The 23,673-nt window shown below is 45.5% G+C and overlaps 2 protein-coding genes across 2 annotated transcripts in view; both read left to right on the top strand.

Annotated features, from left to right (window-relative positions):
• The window catches only part of LOC118081201 (uncharacterized), a 38,195-nt gene extending 33,169 nt beyond the window's left edge, over positions 1 to 5,026 (top strand). The window contains exons 16-17 of the mRNA XM_060270932.1: positions 980 to 2,130; positions 4,731 to 5,026. Of these exons, the coding sequence (XP_060126915.1) occupies positions 980 to 1,497 (518 nt within the window). The 3' untranslated portion in view covers positions 1,498 to 2,130; positions 4,731 to 5,026. The remainder of the gene's footprint in view (positions 1 to 979; positions 2,131 to 4,730) is intronic.
• A 590-nt stretch (positions 5,027 to 5,616) lies between these two features.
• Positions 5,617 to 23,283, top strand: LOC118081362 (E3 ubiquitin-protein ligase TRIM7-like). Its single transcript, XM_060270931.1, has 9 exons — positions 5,617 to 5,697; positions 5,849 to 5,974; positions 8,594 to 8,689; positions 14,770 to 15,000; positions 16,220 to 16,242; positions 18,372 to 18,490; positions 19,927 to 19,959; positions 21,157 to 21,186; positions 21,944 to 23,283. Exons 1-9 carry the CDS (start codon positions 5,617 to 5,619, stop codon positions 22,459 to 22,461), a joined length of 1,257 nt encoding a protein of 418 aa, XP_060126914.1. The 3' UTR covers positions 22,462 to 23,283.
• Positions 23,284 to 23,673: the final 390 nt, after the last annotated feature.

Here is a 23,673-nt window from a genome sequence, read left to right as displayed (position 1 = left end):
CTCAGCCAATAGAGCGAGATGAGCGCTGCAACCCCAGAGTCGGTCACGACTAGACCTAATGGTCAGGGGTACATTTACCTTTTTAACCCAAACACATTTAAAAGGGGATCTGATGTTGAGAATTGGATTGGTGGCGAGGTGACACCCTGTGGTGAGAATAGAAACACCAGGGAAATTACAGCTGTTCATTTGCTCCTCTTCTCAGAAACAAAGGAACACAATTGCGGTGGGAATTTCCAGCAGGAATGCCATTTATCTGCTAAGGTTGCCTAATTTTGTCTCCCTCATTGAGAGGGAACCCTTGAGGCAGTATTAGTCCTGCCTCCAGCTGAGGCAGAATTGGGTCTGCATTGACACTCTCCCCAATTCTAACCATGTTATTGTTTAGTCGTGTCCGACTCTTCGTGACCCCATGGACCATAGCACACCAGGCACTCCTGTCTTCCACTGCCTCCCGCAGTTTGGTCAAACTCATGTTGGTAGCTTCGAGAACACATTCTAACCATATTGAGGTCATTAAAGGGTCCATTGCTGTTTTCTGCCTATCTAAACTGGTTGTCCTCATTCCCCATCCCCTGGGAGCCCTAAGTAGCCAATTCACACAGAATGTGTCAGAGGAGGGCAGTTTCCCTTCTCTTCTGCCCTCTCCCTCTCCTTAGCTGACACAGCAGAGCTGAATAAAAAATTATAGGGGGTTTTTACTCCGAAGATTTGTGAATTGACAGGAAGGGCACAATATAGGAAGTATATTGAATATAAAAACAACAAGGATGGTTTTTATTCGAACTTTATTCTGATGAGAGACTGGAAGCAGGAGAGGAGGGCCCTAACCCTAAATGCAAAGCAAAATAAGTCCTGTTTTTTTATGAGAGGGAACCTGGTTCCTGGGCTGTTTCTTGGATCAGGATGTCCGTCTCTGGCTCTCGGCTGATTCTGCCTCTCTTCTTTTCCCCTCATCTTCTCTCCCCCCCCCCAACAGCAAATGTCACTCTGGACCCAGACACAGCCTATCGCAGGCTCATCGTGTCTGAGGATCGGAAAAGTGTGAGATTGGGAGATAAAAGGCAATCCCTGCCCGACAATCCTGAGAGGTTCAACAATTGTACTTCTGTGTTGGGACGTGAGGGATTCACAGCAGGCAGACATTTCTGGGAGGTCACTGTGGGAAGCGAGGGATGGTGGACTGTGGGGGTCGCCAGGAAGTCTGTGAAGAGAAAGAGCTATCTTCCCTTCAGTCCTAAGGGAGGAATCTGGGCTGTGGAGAAGTCTGGAGGCAAGTACTGGCCCTGCACCTCCCCTGATGACCCTCCTCTGTCCCTGAGTGGGGAACTCGAGAGGATCCGGGTGACTCTGGACTATGAAGGGGGATGTGTGTCTTTTTTTGACGCTGACTCAGGAGCCAAACTCTACACGTTCTCAGGAGCCTCATTCTCTGGAGAGACCCTCCTACCTTTCTTTTGTCTGGATGGTGGTAAAACTCAGCTCAGTATCTCCTGAAGACACTTTATTTCCCTAACAGGCCCAGCAGGAGTTTCTCTCCTGACCAGAATGACTGATATAAAACCAGCATTTCCCTCTCAAGAGCATTTTCGGCAGCTTTTCCGGGATCCTTTAAGATAAATTATTCTAGTCACAATCGGCACAAGCAACAAAACAAACAAAAATTGGTTCTTTTTCCTTCCCTTTCCCTGAATTTGCAGCTGAGTTTTTAAAGAAAAAGAAACACCTGAACATTCCCAATAAATAATTTTTCCTCAAAAGCCTCCATCACTTGATTGCTGTTATCTATCTTTATTAAGCATTAGCAATAAATAAAGAAGTAAATGAAAGGAAACAAATATTCATTGACTGGGAATTGAAACCCGACTGTGTCAGCGAGTGCACCAAATTTTGGAGAGCTGCGGGTGGGATGTGGATTTTGATTGGCCTTATTTCTCTGTGGTAAACAACTAAGAAGAAGATTAAAATTTAAAAAGAAGAAATCTGTTATTCAGAAATGATCTGGGCTTCTGGGTGAAAATGAGGTGGCCAAATTCACTGAGGACTTTAAATGGTCCAAGGTGGTAGGAACTAAAAGGGATTGATTGTAAGGATATTTCCAAACTGAATGGACATAAAAATATGCAAATGGTAAGTAATGAAATTTGGGGCAAAAGCTCCTAACTTCACTTATAAGGTAATGATGACTGAAGGGGGGGGGCTGAGTGGGGAGGAGGCTTATAAGGGCCCTTCTTCGTGTGCCGCCTCCTCAAGAGGTCTGGAGGGTGGCAACACAAGAACGGGCCTTTTCTGCAGTGTCTCCCCGCCTGTGGAATGCTCTCCCCAGGGAAATTTGCCTTTTTAACCAGGCCTTTGATTGATTTGATTGACATCCTATGCCCTTTTAAAATGTGGGGTTTTCGGGGAGGGTATTGGGTTGTTGTTTTTATTATGTATTTTGTGGTTTTATATTTTGATTTTATTCTGTGAATCGCCCTGAGACCTCCGGGTATAGGGCGGTATATAAATTCAATAAATAAATAATAATAATTGCAGATGTCAATACAGTGTGAGGCAGCTGTGAAAGGTGAACTCCATCTTAGGGATCACCAGGAAAGGGAGTAAATATGAAAGTTTCACCATCATGCCGTTCTAGTCCAACTCACCTGAAAAAGGCCTCTCCAGCTGAGTGGCGCAAGAGGAGCATGGCAAGCTCATAACCCAGAGGGGAAAATAGGTCATTTTCTACTGGAAGCCAAGATGCATTTTGCCACACAGTTCTAAAGGTAAGCAGAACTCTCACCCTCTAGCTGTGTGGCAACCACTCCTTTGGCTGGACCAATCTAGCACGGCTATTTTACTACAACTCGTGGGCACTACTTGCCACTTTTCACTTCTAGGTGGAAACAGTCCTCATCAGCTGCACCAGGGGTGCAGAAGCATCTTGCAAAGTCCTGGGTGTGAGTCCTGACTTGGGCCTTCCTTCCCCTGCCTTTTGCCTTTCAGAGAAGAAAGGACAATGCAGGCAGCCTAAAGTTCACGCTGTGGAGGTTCTGGCTGGTGGGGAAAACAGCCAGTGAGGGTGGGATTTGAACCCATGTGCACAGAGCACAACAGATTAGTGCTCCACCATTCAACCACCTCTTCACAGGCAGAGTATCACACCACCATCCTTCTGGTTAACAGCTAGATGTGCTAACCCACTGTGCCACAGGGGCCTGGGAGGAGCCACCCCACAGCCTCCTACCGGTAGTATGTCCCCTTCAATGCCCCGCAACAGAAAATAAAAATGGTATAGACCTTCCAGTCACTGGGGGAAAGGGCCAAGAAGGGTGGAATTTGTTCCTACCTGCAAAGAGTACAGACAGAGGGCCTTCTTGGTAGTGGCGCCCGCCCTGTGGAACGCCCTCCCATCAGATGTCAAGGAAATAAACAACTACAGTATCTGACTTTTAGAAGACATCTGAAGGCAGCCCGGTTTGTGGAAGTTTTTAATGTTTGATGTTTTGTTGTATTTTTTATATTCTGTTGGGAGCTGTCCAGAGTGGCTGGGGAAACCCAGCAAGATGGGCAGGGTATAAATATATTACTTATTATTATTATTATTATTATTATTATTATTATTATTATTATTAGCTGCTGTGCCAGGTGGGCTCAAACCACTATCCCACACCAATTGGGAATAAGTCAAAAGAGGAGTCTCAGCAGGTAGGGATTTCACCAAATTGCTCAGTGCAGAGGCCACAGCTGGAATCCTAGATTTCATCCACCTGGGAAAAGGGAGTCCCTTGCTAGGACTTAAACCTGTGTTGTGGTGCTAAAAATGCCAAATCCTGCCCACTAGACCACCAGGAACGATGGATGAGGTTGTCATCCTCTGTTCTTCAGCTTGATGTGGAAGAGAATTAAATGTCTCTCTGTTTGGCCTGAACACATTGGCACATCTGGAACGCTTAACTCACAACTTCTCAGACCCAAAGTAGCAGCCATGCCCTTGGAGCAAGGGTAGCCAATGTGCTGCTCTCCATATCTTGATGGACTCCTACTCCTATCATCCCTGATCACTGGCCATAGTGGGTCAGCCTACAACACTTGTAGGAAAAACCAGGTAACATGCAATATGCCTTCTCTAAGGCTCAGCCTCAGGACCTAAGATTCTGAGGCGGATGTGCTTCTTCCTGTGGCAAGCAGGCTATAGAGGGGGCTGGTCGGTTAGGGCACGGCTGGGGAACCTATGTGGTCCTCTAGATGTGGGGCTCCAGTTCCCATAATATCTGCCATGCCTACGGGGCTGTTAGGAGCTAGAGCCCATCAACATCCGGAGGGTCATCACAGATTTCTCCATCTGTGTGCTAAAGCCTTGGTAATGTGGGGACTGAATTGCAATGCCACTTTCAGCTCACAGTGCCAGAAGCTGCTTTGAGCAGTGCCTCCTACTGGCTGGGTGCTTGAGTCCAGAGGAAGGGGCAGCCCTAGAGCAGGCACCCCCAAACTGCAGCCCTCCAGATGTTTTGGACTACAATTCCCATCTTCCCCGACCACTGGTCCTGTTAGCTAGGGATCATGGGAGTTGTAGGCCAAAACATCTGGAGGGCTGCAGTTTGGGGATGCCTGCCCTAGAGCTTCCTGCAGCTCAGAGGGGCCGGAGAGATTGCAGACCGAAAAAGAGGACGCTCTCTGCCAAAACAAGTGCAGTCACTGCCGGACCTTTAAGTTTTTTGTTTTCATTTTTATAATTATTGTATTTGCAGATAGAGAGAAAAAGAAAAGAAATATCAACAGCTGGCATTAACAATTACCGGAATAGCACTCCATTGATCCTCACTTAGACGTATAAATCAATACAGACAACATGTCCAAATAGGTAACTAAACAACACCGATGATTACCAGCTGTCCGTTCAAAGGCAGGAAGGGCAGGGAGGAGCAGCTGGTGAGTGTTTCTTTTCCCAACCAGGAGGACATGCAGAGTCCACTTCCATCGTCCACCTGTTAGTGCCCACAGCACAGGGAAACAGCGAGAGAGTGCATGCACACCCCCAAATTGGATTCCCTCCAAAGAAATGTAACAGGAACAATAATTTCTTTTTTAGCCTTTTTCTGCTATATGGTTTTTCTCATCCATATCATTGGCTGTGGCTTTTGCTTCAGATACAACCTGCAACAGAAGGTCCCTTCCCACCTTTGGACAATCATATCATGCTTGCCATCTCCTGCTCTGCATGCAGGAGGCACCCAGGAGGTTTTTCCTCCACAAGATCTCTCCTCTGGGTGGAAAAGGTTCCCATGAGCTGCATCTGTAGAGTAAGAGGCAACTGGCAAGGTTCTCAATGCAGGCAGCCGGAGGCTTGTGCTATAAAGCCTCCAGTCAGGAGGGGGGGGGGCTGTCAGGGGGTGGGATTTTAGTCTGCAGGAGACAACCATGTGTGTTTCTGTGTGTATTAAAAAAAGGAGGGAGCAATCCATAAACATTCACAGCTACTTGAGAAAATATGAGGCAACTGCATGGACCTGTCAACTTTTTTCTTTTTTACATCACGTGGTGCCTGAGATACTGAGTCATTTCAGGAAGGGAAACACCCAGTGGCTGAAAACTGAGAAAGCGAAACATAACTGGGGACTTTGTCCTGAGGGAGCCATGGCTGCTTCTGGGGGTCACATCCAGCGCCTCCACGATGAAGCCACTTGCTCCATCTGCCTGGATTACTTCAAGGATCCAGTGACCATCCGGCTTCCTGCCCTCAGTGCAGAGAGAGAGTTGAGAGAAGGAGCCTCATCCCCAGTCGGCAACTGGCAAACTTTGTAGAATTAATCAAGAATCTCAGCCTTCAAGAGGGAAAGGAGGAAGGAGGAAAAGGGAGACTCTGTGAGAAGCACCAGGAGCACCTGAAACTCTTTTGCAAAGAGGACGGAGCCCCCATCTGTGTGGTGTGTGGTCCAAGGAGCACAAATACCACGAAGTGATTCCTCTGGAGGAGGCATCCCAGGAGTACAAGGTAGGAAATCATTATTGATTTTGAAGGGGATGAATATCTGTGGATTCTTTTTGGGAGGTATCTGTAATTCTTAAAGCTGAACAAAGCATGATGTTAATTGCCTGAATGAAGTTTACATGCTGGTTATTTGTTATGTAAAAAATAGCCAAGGAGAAACCAGAGGACTCTTGGGCTGTTTGGGAGGAGCGTGGTGAGATCTTTTTATCTCTGACAGAGGGGCAAAGGGATCCTCCTTTGAAATGAATACAGTGCAAGCTGGATTTCGAAGGGAAAGAGGAACCAGAGACCAAATTGCAAACATGCGGTGGATTATGAAGAAAGCTAGAGAGTTCCAGAAATACATCTACTTCTGCTTCATTTATTATGCAAAAGCCTTTGACTGTGCCGGAAGAAATATCAACAACCTCAGATATGCAGATGACACAACCTTGATGGCAGAAAGTGAGGAGGAAGTAAAGAACCTTTTAATGAGGGTGAAAGATAAGAGTGCAAAATACGGTCTGAAGCTCAACATCAAAAAAACCAATATTATTTGAAGATGGCGAAACTAACGGCAATAATCAGAAACGTACAAAGACAGAAAACAATGAAGGAATGGGAATATGTACAAAACTATCTGAAAAAAGAAATTATAGAAAATAAGCTAGTGATGTGCTTAGAATGAAAATATAAGAGAAGTTAAATTGATTGACATAGAAATAGGGGAAACAGGAGGTATAGCAAGGGAAAGCAGATATAAAAAGGGAAGCGTGCTGTAAATAATAGAAAGTGATTTTTGTTCTCTTTTTTTGTAAAATATTCTTTTTTCTGTTGCATTTTCTGTCTTTTGTTTGTTTGTGAAATTTTGTATTATTTGACTTTTTGTATTATATGATTTTGTGAATGTGCTTCTTTATGCTATATTTTGTTTTATGCTTTTCTTTTTTCTTTTTCTTTTGGAACTATATAATTTTCCTTTTTGGAATTTTGTAAGCTTTTAACAACCTAAATAAAGGATTAAAAAAAAAAACCAAGATCATGGCCACTGGTCCCATCACCTCCTGGCAAATAGAAGGGGAAGAAATGGAGGCAGTGAGAGATTTTACTTTCTTGGGCTCCTTGATCACTGCAGATGGTGCCAGTAGTCACGAAATTAAAAGATGCCTGCTTCTTGGGAGAAAAGCAATGACAAACCTAGACAGCATCTTAAAAAGCAGAGACATCACCTTGCTGACAAAGGTCCATATAGTTAAAGCTATGGTTTTCCCAGTAGTGATGTATGGAAGTGAGAGCTGGACCATAAGAAGGCTGATCGCTGAAGAATTGATGCTTTTGAATTATGGTGCTGGAGGAGACTCTTGAGAGTCCCACGGACTGCAAGAAGATCAAACCTATCCATTCTTAAGGAAATCAGCCCTGATTTCCTGGAAGGACAGATCCTGAAGCTGAGGCTCCAATACTTTGGCCTCCTCATGAGAAGAGAAGTCTCCCTGGAAAAGACCCTGATGTTGGGAAAGATTGAGGGCAGAAGGAGAAGGGGACGACAGAGGACGAGATGGTTGGACAGTGTTCTTGAAGCTACCAACATGAATCTGACCAAACTGTGGGAGGCAGTGGAAGACAGGAGTGCCTGACATGCTCTGGTCCATGGAGTCATGAAGAGTCGGACACAACTAAACGACTAAACAACAACAACAACAACAATAAGTGCTGAATGCAAGCGCAATAACACCACCCTTTTAACCAGGATTCACTTTGCATCCCAAAAGGTGAGCTGAAGTGTTTTGCTGCTTTCATTTTTCTACATTCTCTGCTCTGTTTATTTGGAAAATGCAACCACTGTGCTGCTCCTATGTTTTGTAACTTGGGTTATTTTTGTTTGTTTCTTTGTATTTGTTTGTTGCATATTAATTAAAACAACAATAAAAATAAGAGGTTGGCAAAGGCTGCTAAAAAGGCCCCTACAATAAATACTCTGTGTTTTTAATGTAAACTTTGACAGTCTATCTTTATTTATTTATTTATTTATTTATTTATTTATTATTTATCAAAAAATACAAACATTAATAGTTACATATATTATCTCCTCAAATAAAATAAAATAAAATGATTTTTATTTTTTTTAAATAAACTGGGCGCTAAAGGTTGGCATCTGTCTGTCTCGGGAGACAATGGAAGAATGCGCCTTTGGGGGTGAAATCAAACCACTGGAGAGTCACAGCACCTGCTGTGGCTGTAGAGACTGTAGGTAGGACAGGTGAAGGAATCCAGTTCCTCCCAGCAGTCATTCCTCCTTTGGTCACTGCTGTGGATGCACAACTTGACTGATGGTTGTCTGCAAGGTATTCCCACACAGCAGGGTTGATGTTGCCGGCCTTCATGTCATATTTGCAGACATCTTTGTAATGCCTGGTGCCTGAAGCCCGCTCCCTATAGAGCACATCCTTGGGGATCCTGCCATCTTCTGTTCTATGGACATGACCAAGCCAGCATAGACGTTGTTGAGACAAGAGTGCAAGCATGCCGGGAATGTGAGCTTGGGAGAGTACGACACATCTTTGTTTGAAACTCTGTCCTGCCGTGTGATGCCCAATATCTTCCTGACTTAGTGCCTGATGGGTTTATTTCTTTTCTCTTTAGCGGCTGTTCTATAGCCAGCTGGAGATTCTGAGGAAAGAGAGAGAGAACATTCTGTCTTATCAAGCAGACACAGAAAAGGAAAGCCAAGACCTCCTTGTAAGTGCCACTCTTATTACTCGGGAGGGAGCATGTACTCAGAGAATAAGTTGGGACCAAAGAGGAAGGGGAAACCTCTCCATTTCAGGTTCTCTCCATTTATCATTTTTCCACATCAGTTTGTATTTAAAACAAAAAACCCACATCCTTCTGAAAATGATTGAAATTTTAGGGTGGCTGTCTTCTTGTATAAATACTTTTATATTTAATTTCCCCTATATATGTTATTTTGCGATGCAGTTTTCCCTAATATAATTTATGTTTCTATGTCATTATCATTGAAAAATGCATCTTTATGCATATTTTACGTTCATAAATGAATTTTGGCTGGGAAAACCTTGAAAAATCTGGAGAAGTGTAAATTTTAAAGGATTGCAGTGCTAATCAGGTAAATTCACTTTTGAATGCAGAGTGAATTGGATTTCCATTAGTTGGGATATCCTGATTTACCATAAATCTATATATTTATAAATGGTGAAGGTGCATGTGTGTTATTCCCCATTTTTTCCCCACAAGCACTTACCTGATCGTCCTGAAATTTGGCCACAACCTCAGAGTCACATGTGAGCAGGTAATCATGCGCTTACACTGACCAGCTGACACAGCTAACACAGGTAAAAACCTGGATTTGTGGTCAAAAAATTGCACCCTCCAGTGGACATTCAACGAACAGACAAACATACTCCCACAATCCCTCACGCCCTGGAGACCACGCCTCCAACAGAGAGCAAACCGCCCGGAGACCAAGCCGCTCCTCAGGGAACCAAGCCCACCCAGGGAACCAAGCCCGCCCAGGAGATCACGTACCAGCGACCCCCTCCCCCCAACCAAGCCCATTCCACACACACACACACCCCACGGATCCCGCCACCTCCCGTGACCCCCTCCCCCCGAGCAAGGCCACTCCACACACCCCAAACCCCACAGATCGCACCTCCCGGGACCCACCACCACCCCAGAGATCACACCGATCCACCCCCACCCCACAGATCCCTCCACTGCCGATAATGCCACCCCCACGGACCAGCCCGCCTCCACAACAGGCCTAGCCCTCTCCAAACTACCTATTGCGACCCCTCCCCCTCCTAACCCCACTCCACACCCCCACACCCCACGGATCACACCCTCGCCAATCCCGCCGCCTCCCGGGACCCACCCCCGCCCCAGAGATCACACTGATCCACCCCCACCCCATAGATCCTGCCGCCACCGATAACACCACCCCCACGGACCAGGCTGCCTCCACAACAGCCCTAGGCCTCTCCAAACTAACTCCCGTGAACCCTCCCCCCCCGATCAAACTCGCTCCACACCCCACGGACTTACACCCTCCACATGCCTCTCCACAATCAAAGACCCATGAACCTCATGGACACTAACCCCCTTGGAATCCCGCCCCACCACAACCCCCCACTACAACCCTCTACCCCCAGACCCACCACCCACAATACCCTCCCCAACCAATACCAAGACCCCCCCAAGGACCCTCACCTCTCCTCAACCCTCCCCTCCCCCACCAATACCAGGACCACCTAAGGAACCTCACCTCTCCTCAACCCGCCCCTTCCACCCCCCAAATACCAACACCACCCAAGGACCCTCACCTCTCCTCAACCCTCCCCTCCAACCGCCCAAATACCAGGATCACCCAGGGAACCGCACCTCCCCTGGGTGGGGGTTACCGGGAAGAGGGAGTTGGGGGATTCACAGGAATAAGCCGAAGGGGGGGGGGCAAACGAATAGATCATGGATCGGGACAGGGTGGGGACAATCACAGGGATTAGCCACAACAACACGTGGCAGAGCCAGCTAGTCTATATATATAAATGGTGAAGGTGCATGTGTGTTATTCCCCACTTTTTCCCCACAAGCACTTACCCGATCGTCCTGAAATTTGGCCACAACCTCAGAGTCACATGTGAGCAGGTAATCATGTGCTTACACTGATCAACTGACACGGCTAACACAGGTAAAAACCTGGATTTGTGGTCAAATAAATTGCGCCCTCCAGTGGACATTCAACGAACAATGGACAAACATACTCCCGCAATCCCTCACTCCCCGGAGACCATGCCTCCATACTCTTTGTTTAATGAGCAGAGGATTATAAAACAAAATTGATTAACAGGAACCACAATGTCTCTTCTCAAAAGCTCCAACCTGATTTCCTGTAAATGTCTCAGGTGAGCTGCCAAATCACCGCCAGGTTGCAGCTTTGCCTGATAAAGCTGGCGGTAAAAAGCCAAGGCTGATGCGGACTCTTTTCTCAAATGGACCACAGCCAAACTCTCCCACATCTCTTTAGCCAACGTTTTATCTCTGATATATACAACTTGCTGGTCGGACACTGCCATGTTTATAAAAGCTTTGGCTTTGTTATCCCCCCATGTCCATTCAGGAGTGATTATCTGAGGAGGGTCGTCTGTGGTGTAGTCAAACAGGTCCTTACATTCAAGTAATCCTCTCATTCTAAAGAACCAAAGACTATAATTATCATCAGTTAGTTGCGGAAAGGTAAGCGCCATCTTTTCACTATCATCCATCCTGGATATACTTCCGGCTCCTGGATATACTTTTCGACCGGCAGATAGCTCAGCTTCGCAGCCCTCTTAGCAAGCAGTTCAAACACCCATGCGCAGTTTCAGGGCCCATAACCGGATGTTGGGCAATACGCACCAACCGAGTGGCAACAGCGGCAGGGTCGACGAAAGAACAAAGTCGTCTTCAGTATCTTTGCTTGCTTTTATTTACAATTATATACAACACACTCCTCTACTCCATTCATTTCATTTCACAATCCATCACCACCACACCCATGAACCATTTGGGTAGCTTAAATACAGAATTCAAAATAGTCAATTACCCAATCACATTACAGTAAGCAAACTCTACCTTCAATTATTCAAATTAGCAAAAGCTCACAGGTGTATTATCATTCAGATCAAGGTTACAAACACACATCTCTGTGTAGCACCATTGACCACATCAGTCTGAAAGGAAAAACCTAACAGGAAGGAGAGTCCACCACCTCCTGAGGGAGTCGAATGTTCTTCCTGATATTTAGTCAGTGTCACAGTCTGGTCTATGGGCGGTCAAAGTCCTGGCTGAGGACGTCGGGACCGGGGGCAAGACGTCGGTGTGGGAGCAGGAACGGGAGTCCAGAAGCAAGGAGTCCAGAAGCCAAGGGTCTGAGGGTCAGAGAGCCCGAGAGTCAAGATGCCAAGGGTCTGAGGATCAGGAAGCAAGGAGTCAAGAAGCCAAATGCAGCAAGGCAGGAAGCGTGTTGCTGTAGCAAAGAGCCAAAGGGAAATGCTGACGTTCCTGGCTCTTGCCACCAAGTGCTCTACGTTATCAATTGGCCTCTCCTGTGCGGCCGTGCCTTGCCTCTTCAGAACAAACTTAGGAAAGCCCCAGTCCTGCAAAGCCCTACTGATAACAGGGCCTGGTTCCTGCATGCACTCCTGGCAGTCAGAATCTCCTTCCTTGTAACTTGAATCCATTGGTCTGGGTCCTACCCTCCAGAGCTGGAGAAAACAAGCTTGCTGCATCTTCCATGTGGCAGCCCGTTAGATATTTGAGGATGGCTTTCATATCTCCTTTCAGTCTCCTCTTTTCCAGGCTTCCTCATGCTAGCTCTGCTTTTCTCGTCTGGTTCTGTTTCTTTCCTATGCATGAATGGAGGTTCCAGTCCAAAGTGGGTACTGTTTTATGTCCATCTTATAACTCTGATTATGCCAGGTATGAAAAAGTGAAGGGAACATTGGTGGCTAGAGAAAAACTCAAAATGGAAGGCAACAAAAATGGCAATGGAGAGGGAAGACAGTGTTTGCTCTCTTAGAATTTTGAAGTGTCAGGCATAGTCTAGTGGCTTTAGCCCAAACGTAGAGTTTTCCTGCACAGCGCAGAAGCTAGTTGAGGTGGAAATGACTAGTCGGCTAGACGCAGAATAACTATTTACAGGATTTATTAAAAGAAAAGGCAGCAGAGTTTCTGCATACAAAGCAAAGCAAAATAAATCCTCTCTGTCTCTCTCTCTCCAACCATACGCAGCACTCCTACTCCTAACACCCAACAAGAAACAACTGTGCTAGTATTCCTAGATAACAGAGTTCAGTGCTGGTCATTAACCAATCAGAGAGCTCTTGCCAGGCCAGGCAGACCTTGGCTTCCTGCCAAGAGTAAATTGACACTGCCTTGAGTTAATTGTGTGAAGCAAGAATCTGTAAGTTTCCCATGAGAACTAATTATCAGAAACTGAACATGCTCATCCCTGCCCCCCACAACCCCCCCCCCAAATGTTTACTTTAATGCTCAAAGAGGGACTTATTTTTTCTTCTTCAAATAATATTTATTAGTTTTCAAACATTTTAACACAAAAAGAAAAACAAAAAAAGCAAAAATAAAACATAATCAAAACAGAAAGAAAGAAAGAAAGAAAGAAAGAAAGAAAGAAGCAAAAACATATCAATTCATTACATTAACTTGACATTGTGGACTTCCTCGGTTCTCCCCACACTGGGTCCATTTATTAAATCTAAATTAAGCAATTTTCTTTTGTCATCTTAAATCATTCTGACACAATTTTTCCATTATTTCCCAACCAATTCTAATCTACTCAAAAAACAAAAAAACCTCGACTACCCTCAACTTATAATTCATTAATTATTCCAAATCTAACTTTATTTTCCATCCATCTCTTTTTCTTCCTTTAGCCTCACATTTTATACCCCCCAAATTTTCTATACATTCAAATATTATTTCTTACCTTTAACCACTTTTGTCTAATTCTACCCCCCTTCCCCTGGACTCTGGATCTCCCAGATGTATCAACCAGCTCCATAAAACGTTCCAGTTTCGGACCATCTTAATCAGTCAGAAGATAACCCATTGTTAGTCCTCACCCTATTCCCACTCTTTCGCCACCTGTCCACCACTCTCCTTTCTTTGTCTTCTGCTGATCCCCCAATTTTCTAGCTGTAGCACAGTACCATCCAGATATGTTTCCACTTTTCAGCCCTATCTCAATTCCCCCCCCCCGTTAAACTCAGGCCCCAGAATGGATCCTGCCCTCCCTCTCTCACTGGGAGGCATTATTCCATACTGGTTCTTCTTTGAGGACTCCTTGAATCAAATACAAGCCTTGTTCCCCCTCTCCCACTGGGGGAACAGTATTCCGTACATCTTCCTCCTCTTTTTTACGTTCAGTTATATTGTCCAGGACTGATAGGTCTTCCTCCTCTTTTTCAAAGTCATTTACAATGCCCCTGGGTGATGCTTGTTCCTCTTGCTTCAGTTGTCTTATTTTACAAAACTCTATATTGTTCTGTCGCAGTTCATCTCTCACGTCCAAAATCAGTTCCAGGAGTTTTTGATAATCCACAGTGTCTGTAGAGCCAGATGATATTGTGTCTACTGACATCCTGTTTATCTCACATTCCATGGGAGCTGCAGAGATAGGTAGCAATTCAGGAAGTCCTGTCAAAGTCCTGTCAAACTCTCTGGCTGCAGGCAAGTTAACTGTGTCGCCGTTCTCTCAATGGGGGAGACTGACTTCCTATTTTAAATCTCCTCCTGTGGCCAATTCTTTCAATTGAAAAAAAAATTAATTCTTTGTGTTACTCACGGTGTCAAATGTATTCCAAATCCTTAAAAACAAAACAAAAAATACCACCACTCTCCGCTGCCGGCGCGGAGCTTTGCTCTGTGAGGGTAGCGATTTGCTCGAAAATGGTGCCCGCGACTGCAACTCCGCTCTAGCTCAGGGCTCTCAAAGAGAGCTTACCGGTGAGCAGAGGAGTCACCTTCCGGTCTACCGCCAGCGCTGATTGGTGAGGAATCTTCGAGCTCCGAGGTTCCTGCCGTTGTGAGGGGAGGGGAGAGCCGCGAGAGCAACGTGGCCCCCCAGAAGAACCCCAGATTGAGCTTTCTGGGGGCAGAAGAGGGACTTCTTTAGCCACTGGGTGTTGGTCTCATGTCTATGAAAAATCAGAAGTGTCCTCCCTGTGGAATTCTCATCATTCTCTTCCTGATGTTTTGAAGGCTGACCATCTTCCACACTCAGACCTCCTCTTTTCTTGCAGAAATTAACAGAAACTGAGAGGCTGAAGGCTGTGGAGAAGTTCAGACAACTGCGCCAGTTCCTGGAAGAAGAAGAAAAACATCTGCTGAATCATTTGGAAGAGGTGGAGAAGGAGATTGCAGGGAGAAGGGATGAGCAGCTGGCCAAACTCTCCAGGAAACTCTCCTCTCTTGACAGCATCATCCAGGAGATGGAGAAAAAGTGTCAGCAGCCAGCGAGTGAACTCCTGCAGGTAAGATGGTAGCAGGAGCAGCCCAAGGCTCCAGGAAAAGGCTGCCTCCCATCCTTTCTGTGCCCCTTTCATGTATGCAAGGAGTTCAGGGGCTCAGTTGATGGAGCCTCTAGTCAGGTTTGTAATGGACAGGAACACTCAAGAGACCTGGGATGCTTAACTCACCTGAATGTAGAGTAGATATTCTCCTGTGTTATTGATGGAGCGGGAGGTGATTTTCTGTTCTTTGCTGATGATTTGTCTCCAAATGCCTTCCAGCTTGGCAATGCTGCCTTCATGCCCTGTGGGGGGGCTTCACCGAAGATGCATTCTGGTCTCCTTCCAACATGAGCCAGTCTCTTGACCAAGCTTCTCTTCCCGTTCCCTCCACAACTTCTGGGTTGATCACATTCACAATGGATCCAGATCAGCCCAAAATGCTGCTCAGTCACAGTAACGAAAGAACAAGACAGAGGGACTCATCCAGACTGCTGCTTGTCCTACCCCTTCCCTCCAGGAAAACCTGCTGTTTACTTATGAATTAGAGCAAACCTCAGACAGTTTTTTTCTGGATTGACGTTTGCTTTGATGTTGCACTAAGGAGCAGGTTTTTCCTGAGGGAAAGTGGCAGGGCAAAGGCAAAACCACTTGGACCTGTGTTTTCTGGGCACAGAAAAAGCAGAAGTTTAGATTAACCCAAAGAAACATGGAGCTGTTTTCTTATCTCTTTGGAGGCATTTTATGCTGCAGGTTCTATTTTACATTTCCAGGTGGAAAATACCATTTGAAATTTGGGTACTTCTATGGAAGACAATTTGGGACAGTGCCCAAGTAGGATTATCCCGTAGGCTTACTTATGTCTGAATTGCACAATGCAAACTGGATTAAAGTTAATAAATTACAATTTAAGAAGAGAGATGTGGTGGAATCTTCTATTGAACCACAAATGTTAAATTTCTCTAAAATGCTGGTGGATTTTCTTGAGGATTAAAAATAATAATTGCAAACTGAAATGTAGAGAACATGATATCTAAAAAATCAATCATTTCAGATTGGAAAAATAAAAGCTGTGAGAAACTCAAACTGGCTGATTCCGCCATCCCTACCCAAAACCTTGGCATGTGCCAGGCAGACTGACATCCGAGGGCCAGGCTGTTCCCCCACTCTGAGGGGGTCTGAGGGGGGTCTTCCTAGTGTGGCCTGTGGTGTGCAGTGAATTCCCTTCTCTTTTCCCCTCCAGGATGTGAGAAGCACCTTGCAGAGGTAAGTGGATCCTGTTCATTCCTATTAGCATCACCCCATGAGGCCGGGATGCAAGAACCTCAAACATGGCCCTCCAGGGTCTGCAGGGGAGAGACTGTAGGACTCACACTCTGCAGCATCTCACGGGTAAAACAGGGCCCCGTCTTTTGAACTTGTAACACACCAATTCTCCCTCCTGTGATCAAGGCCAGAGCTCTGCCTCCTCCCTCCCCACATCACTCAGGGATAGGGGCTCTTTTCTTTCCCTTGCACTTTCTCTTCATTTACATTTTGGTAATTTCAAACATCTAGAAGAGAAAGTGCCAAAGAAAATTTTTGACGAGCTTAGGACGTACCAATATTTTTCCATGTCCAACTAGAAGCCCCCCAACTCTGGTAACTCAGCCCCTTTGAGGCACTTAGGGAGGGAAGGTCTGTTGGTCTAGAATAGGTAGGTTCTTTTTCATGGAAGCGTTTCCAGCGTGAGAGGCTGAAGGTGGTCTGGAGAGTGGGGTGAAAGTCAGGTTGTTTCCTGCCTCTGGAGGGAGAGTCCCATGGGACATGGAGTTGTGCCCTTCCTGGGTGAGAGAGGGGGGCAGGAAGGGTGGAGGTTGTTCTCCTTGACCGCTGGGCAGCTTTGGACATCATTCCCATCCTCTGGAGAGGCTCAGGGATGGAGAGATGGCAGGCATTCCACTTCAGGGGTTTGGTTCTTACGTCCTGAGACCTTACCAGAAAGTTGTTATGGGGCAGCATAATTGGAAGCCATTGGAGCCCTCTGGTGGTGTCTCTTGGAGTTACATCTTGTCCCTTTGGACACTACTATAAAAATACAGGATGGACGTATAGACTCCACCGTATACCGAAAACCAACTGACCGACAAACATATCTACATGCTTCTAACTACCATCCCAAACATACCAAACAATCCATTGTATACAGCCAGGCCCTACGTTACAACCGCATCTGTTCCAACTCTACAGACAGAGAATCTCACCTAAGAGATCTACAGCAAACCTTTTTAGAACTAAAATATCCACCTGATGAAGTTAAACAACAGATCAACAGAGCCAGACTGATACCTAGAGAGAACCTGCTGCAAGACAGACCCAAAAAAGAAAATAACAGAACACCATTAGTTATCACATACAGCTCCCAAGTTAAAACAGTACAATGCATCATCAGAGATCTACAACCTCTCCTAGACAATGACAGCTCTCTTTCTCAAGCTCTGGGAAGAAGACCTTTCATTGCCTACAGACAGCCACCCAATCTTAAACATACACCCAGAAAACACCATTACTGGCCCCAACAACATCCAACATACCATCTCAGGACTATTCAGTTGCTCATCCTCTAACATTGTGTATGCCATCAAATGCCAACAGTGCCCTTCAGCTTTCTATATTGGACAAACAGGCCAAACCCTACGCCAAAGGATAAATGGACATAAATCTGACATCAGGAATTACAAGAAAGAGAAACCAATAGGAGAACACTTCAATCTCCCAGGACATTCTATACAAGATCTCAAAGTAGCTGTCTTACTACAAAAGAATTTCAGAAATAGACTGGAAAGAGAAGTTGCTGAATTTGCAACTTACCGTATCACCAAGCTTAAAACCATGGAAAAACCTGGTTTGAACAGAGACATTGGATTCTTATCTCATTATACATGATAAAGCGATCTTCAGCCATCTCACCCCTTGCCTTTTCATGCAAGACCATTTGCAGTCGTTTACAGTCATCAACAGCTTTCAGTCAGTCAATCACCCATTTCCACCACCCTTCAGAGTGATACCCCTCCCCACCCTTTCTCTACATATAAGCGTCTGGGGACTTCTATTTCAGTGTATCTGAAGAAGTGTGCATGCACACGAAAGCTCATACCAAAATAAAAAACTTAGTTGGTCTTTAAGGTGCTGCTGGAAGGGATTTTTTTTTTGTTTCGATCTAGTCCCTTGTGCTGTTTAGCATCCTTATGAAGCCACTGACAGCTGTCCTGAGGGGTTTTGGACTGAGGTCTCCCCAATCGGTGGTGGAAATAAACCTGTTGGGAAATCAGCTTTTTCCATTTTATTGAAATCACTTGCAATGATTAGGCAGATGGGGCCACAATGGGGCCATTCATTGTTTTTCTTTTCACCAGGTATGAGAAAAGAGAGAGTCCAGAGAAGCCACTGCCTTTCCCTCCAGAACTGAGGAACCAGAACTTGGAATCCTGTGATCTAAATCACCTTGTGGAGGATACAATGAAACAATGGAAAGGTAATGCATAATGGCTGCCAGGATTTCACACTGGGAATTCTATTCCTTCTTCAGAATTGAACATGCCAGGCTCTTATTGCATGGAATTGAGTAACCCCAGCATACATTCCTTCTTGGTGCTCCTGCTGTCATTTCCAGGCCCCCATAATGGCCCATGTATATTGTAGCGCTGGAGCTTGAAAATAAGTCCTGAACCAGTGTATAGAGCAAAATCGGGATTTTTCATCCAATGTGCATCTGTTTACAGTTCTACTAAACCTCCTTTTCCTTTTGGTTTCCCTTCTACACAATCTGGGGTTGCCCTTTTGGAGGTTTTCCTGCTCTGAATGGAGTCAAAGGGCATTAAGAAGTCCCCAGTTCCGCCTCTGCCTCCTGCTCCGGCTTGTTTCTCAACAGTGGAGCCAAGGCCTGAGCCATCTCCTTCTCAGACGTCCCCCTGCAGCTGCTTTATCTAGTGCTTCAGCTGTCAAGATCTTCCACAGTTTGGTCAGACTCATGTTGATAGCTTCGAGATGATCCCCCTTGCCAACTACCAACCCCCAACACTACAAAATATTTGGGAGACCTTTCCAGGAGAGTTCTTAGTAGCAGGAGAATTAATATGTTATTCCACACAATCACAGTCAGCCATTAGCAATGTAGTAAGCAGCACCTTAGAGACCAACCAAGTTTGTCATTGGTATGAGCTTTCGTGTGCATGCACACTTCTTCAGATACACATGCACATGAAGGCTCATACCAATGACAAACTTAGTTGGTCTCTAAGGTGCTACTGGAAGGATTTATTCCCCCCCCCCCCGACTATGTCAGACCAACACGGCTACCTACCTGTAACAAGATTTCCTGAGAGTTCCCACACTGAGGATGGAAGCAAGACCACATGAGCCCCAAAGGGCACAATTATTCTTTTTATAGCCAGTGTGGTATCTGAAAGATTTTTTAAATGTTTGTGAGGAAGGGCTTCCTTTTGCATGAGACCTCTGCCAATCCTTCCACAGCAACCTTTGCTTGTCCCTATGTTTCACAATTTTGGCTTTAATTATTCCCCCCACCACTTTACTTGGGGAAGATGTTAAGGCTGCCTCCATCTCCCCTCTTTATCCTTTTACAGGGTTCCTATTGCTCTGCCCCCCCTTCCAGTCCTCCAATGTAGAGCCCAATTTCAGGGACATAGTTCAGAGACCATCAAGATTTATGCGGAATATTTTTTTTCTGCTATCTATTTGTAAGCTTGCTTTATGACTCCTGAGTTTTAAAGCTTTAGTTATTGTCATAGATTCTTCCTATGATTTTCTTGTTTTTAATTATTTTTTCTACTATTTAATAATTGTACTTGAATTTAAGGATGCTATGTTATGAAGTGTTATTTTTGTAGGGAGATTTATTTCTGGTGGGAGAGTGTTGCCCTTACACTTTATATCTTTTTGCTTCCTCAGATGCTCTGTTATTCAGAAAACCGATTCAGAAAGGTAAATTTCCAGGGGAGGAACAATTTTACAGGAGGGATGGGGACTGACATTTCATGGGTGTTGAACCGTCAGTTCTGCAGACTTTGGGACCCCCATCAATGTCGTAACTCTGGGTAACAGTCCTCTAGTGGTGTTTGGGTTCTTTGTCTGTCCCATGAATGAACTGGGAGGGGGTTTGAAGGCTTGCATTGGGGGCAGAGTTTTCCCCTGCAAAGAACCTGCATACCAGTCTGAGTTTCACTCCTGCCTATAGACTAGTATCCTGGTTCCCCCCTTAATTTTATAGATTTTGCTTTATTTCATAAAATATATATACTGCTTGTTTGTAGGAAAAAGCCTCAGAGCCTTACAATATCTTACAAAAGCTCTTAAGGAGAATCCTGCAGGGTCAGTCCAATGTCCATCTTGTCAAGTTCTCATGTATACAGAACCTCCCTTGCATTTTTTATTCCACATAATCTGGAGAGGGTTTTTTGCAGCTTCTCGAGATTTGCTTGAATTTCCCCCTCATGAAGTGTTTTAAAGGGCACCCGCAAGCACCCAGTCCCTCCTCCACCTAGCAGAGGCAACGACTGATGTCCCTCTTCCTCAGAATTTCAACCTCACTAGCCATTTCTCGTGCTTCAGCCATCCCAATCTCCTCAGAGTTCTCACAGTCCTTTTGAGATCAGCCCCATTCCATGAGGGAGGACTTTCCATTGCAAGAGACCCTTGGAGTTCCATGGCAAAGCTCTGCCGATTCTTCCTCTGCAATTTGGTTTGTCAGCATATTTGGAAATTCCGGTTTCAACAGCTTTTCCCCACCAGATTACTTGGGGCAGATGTTACCTTCCTCCAGCCCTCCAGTACACAACCTCATTTCATTCGTGGATTTGAATGATTGTATTCCACCATTTTCTAGTATGGATTACCATTCCTAATTTTCCCATGGAATCATGGAATAGTAGAGTTTGAGAGCATCCGAAGGATCATCTAGTCCAACCCCCTGAAATGCAAGAAACATAGCTAAACACGTTAGTCGTTTTAATTCCTTAGGCCTACAGTTATTGTCTTTGCAATTATTTGTTCTATGATTTAATATTTTGCTTGAAATAAGGAAACAACAGATGCTATGTTATGGTAATGTTTTGTAAAAAAGATTAATTCTTATTCTCTATTGCATTGTAGCTTGTTAAGCCTCTCTTTTTGTTTCCTCAGATGTCCAGTCAATCAGAAATCTCCAGAGAGGTAAATTTCACATGGAGACCCCAATTCACAGGAGGGGGGGACTAGTGTTTCATGGGGGGTAAAGAGTCTGTTCTGTCCAACTTGACTCTAGCCCCTACTGTTTGTACCACAAAGGCAGAGAGGGTGGACTTGAAGATGCAGAGGGGGTGAGATAAATTACCCAGAAGGATCAGACTGAGCAGGGAAGAGTTTCATTCCTGCCTAGAGTTGGGTTGCTTTTCCATGTCACCTTTTTCAGGCCTGGTTGCCACGTGTCCTCTTTTTCCCTGCCACAGCCTCTATTTTAATGATTAAAATTTCTAACAGGGTGGGTTAAAATTTGGGGAAATGCCCCAAGATTTTTTGTTTGGTTTGGTTAATTTTCTAGTGCGTTAGACTCATATCTAAGGCATCCAGCTAAGCTAGTCTGTAGCAGAGAATCACACCAGAGCTGTATCTTAAGCTAGCGACCTACTGTATAAATCCCTTCTCTTGTGGCTGAACTAAAAGGACACTGGCTCAGCTACAAGATCTTGGAGAAGGAGTCTGGGAGGGCAAGAGTTAACATCCTCCTGTCCTTAAAGAGTGTTTATACAGTATGTGCATATTTAACAGTTTAATAAATTGTTTTGTGCACACTTATGTTCACAAAGATGTGGCAAGCTATTATTACTACTACTACTACTATTACTATTATTATTTTGTTTAAAGGATGTCTGTTTCTGTCTCTTGGCTGACTCTGCCTAATCTTCTCTTTCCCTCATCTTCTCCCCAACAGCAAATGTCACTCTGGATCCAGACACAGCCCATCCCTGGCTCATCCTGTCCAAGGATCGGAAAATAGTGAGATTGGGAAACAAAAAGCAATTCCTGCCCAACAACCCTGAGAGATTCAGCTACTGGTTTTGTGTGTTGGGACGTGAGGGATTCACAGCAGGCAGACATTTCTGGGAAGTCAATGTGGGAAGTGGGGAAGAGTGGGATGTGGGGGTTGCCAGGAAGTCTGCGAGGAGAAAGGGCAGCTTCCCCTTTAGGCCTGAGGAGGGGATCTGGGCTGTGGAGAAGTGCAAAGGCAAGTACTTGGCCTTAACCTCCCCTTCTTCCTCTCGTCTGTCCCTGAATGAGGAGCCCAGGAGGATCCGGGTGACTCTGGACTATGAAGGGGGATGTGTGTCTTTTTCTGACGCTGACTCAGGAGCCGAACTCTACACGTTCTCAGGAGCCTCGTTCTCTGGAGAGACCCTCCTCCCTTTCTTTTATCTGGATGACATTAAAACCCACCTCAGGATCTCCTGAGGAGACTAAATCTGCCTCTCAGGCCCAGCAGGAGTTTCTCACCAGACAAGAGTGACTGATATAAAAAACATTTACCCGCCAAGAGTACATTGGGCAGTTTTTCAAGGGCCCTTTGAGAGGATTCATTCCAGTCAAAAGCAGCAGCAAATCAAAAATGGGTTGCTGTTGCTTTGTACTGTATTTTCCTCTCTTTCCCCAGAATTCCCTCTGCAGCTTACTTCTTCAGGAGACAGTCACACTTTTAACAGTCCCAATAAATAATATTTTCCTCACCTTCAATCTTGTTTTCCTTTTGAGATGTCTGATTTGGCAGAGCACGAGACTCTTAATCCCAGGGTTGTGGGTTTGAGCCCCACGTGCAGCAAAGGTTTTCTGTACTGCGGGGGGTGGGACTAGATGGCCCTCAGGCACCCTTGCAACTCTGCAATTCTAGGAAACCTTCCTCTCCCCACAATACCTCATGCAGCTTTTAAAATGCATGCATCATTGGATTAATAGAGGACTAGAAAATGAACTCCCTTCACCCACATCAGTCAGAATAGCTCCTTGCTCTGGAGACCTTGGAGGGGAAGAAAATGAAAATGAAATTGAACTGGGCATCAGCTTCAAATGCCCTCTGCAAATACAGGCTCACCATCTCCACACATTGTCAGAAATAAACCTCATTGCATTGAGTGGGGCTTCTGCCCAGTTATAGGTGTTCTGAGTGGATGTATTAATGTTCCTTATTTACAGGCTGGATTCTGTCTATCGGGGGCATCAAATGGGGTCTCCTCTGGAAAATGCTGGACTCCAACCCCCCTTCCGACCCATCCAGCATGGCCAGGGGGCACAGAGGATGGGCGCTGCAATCTGTCAGCTTCCGGAAGGCGCCCCATGGGCTGTGCTGCCCTATACATTATGCAGGGCACCTTCCCTGTGTTCCTCAGCCCCACCCCAAATACACAATGCTCCCCCAAAAGAGCATCATTTCGGCACCAACTGCATCTGATTTCTCTCCTTGGATACTAACAGCTGGAACAACAAATGCTTATTACCCCTCTCAAGATCAGGCAGGACTCACTCTGGCTCCACTATCAGGGCCACTGACTACTGAGCGGTGCAGCCTGCTCTCCTTTCAGAATAAACACATTCCCCCCCACCTGCCTTAGGGCTACCTCTCACCCCATTGAAGGACACAAAAGGGGCCCATTTGGTCCAGCACCCAAGAGG

The sequence above is a fragment of the Zootoca vivipara genome, chromosome 2 (genome assembly GCF_963506605.1).
Source record: "Zootoca vivipara chromosome 2, rZooViv1.1, whole genome shotgun sequence".
Classification (NCBI taxonomy): Eukaryota; Metazoa; Chordata; class Lepidosauria; order Squamata; family Lacertidae; genus Zootoca; species Zootoca vivipara.
This window is presented reverse-complemented; position numbering and strand designations above follow the sequence as displayed.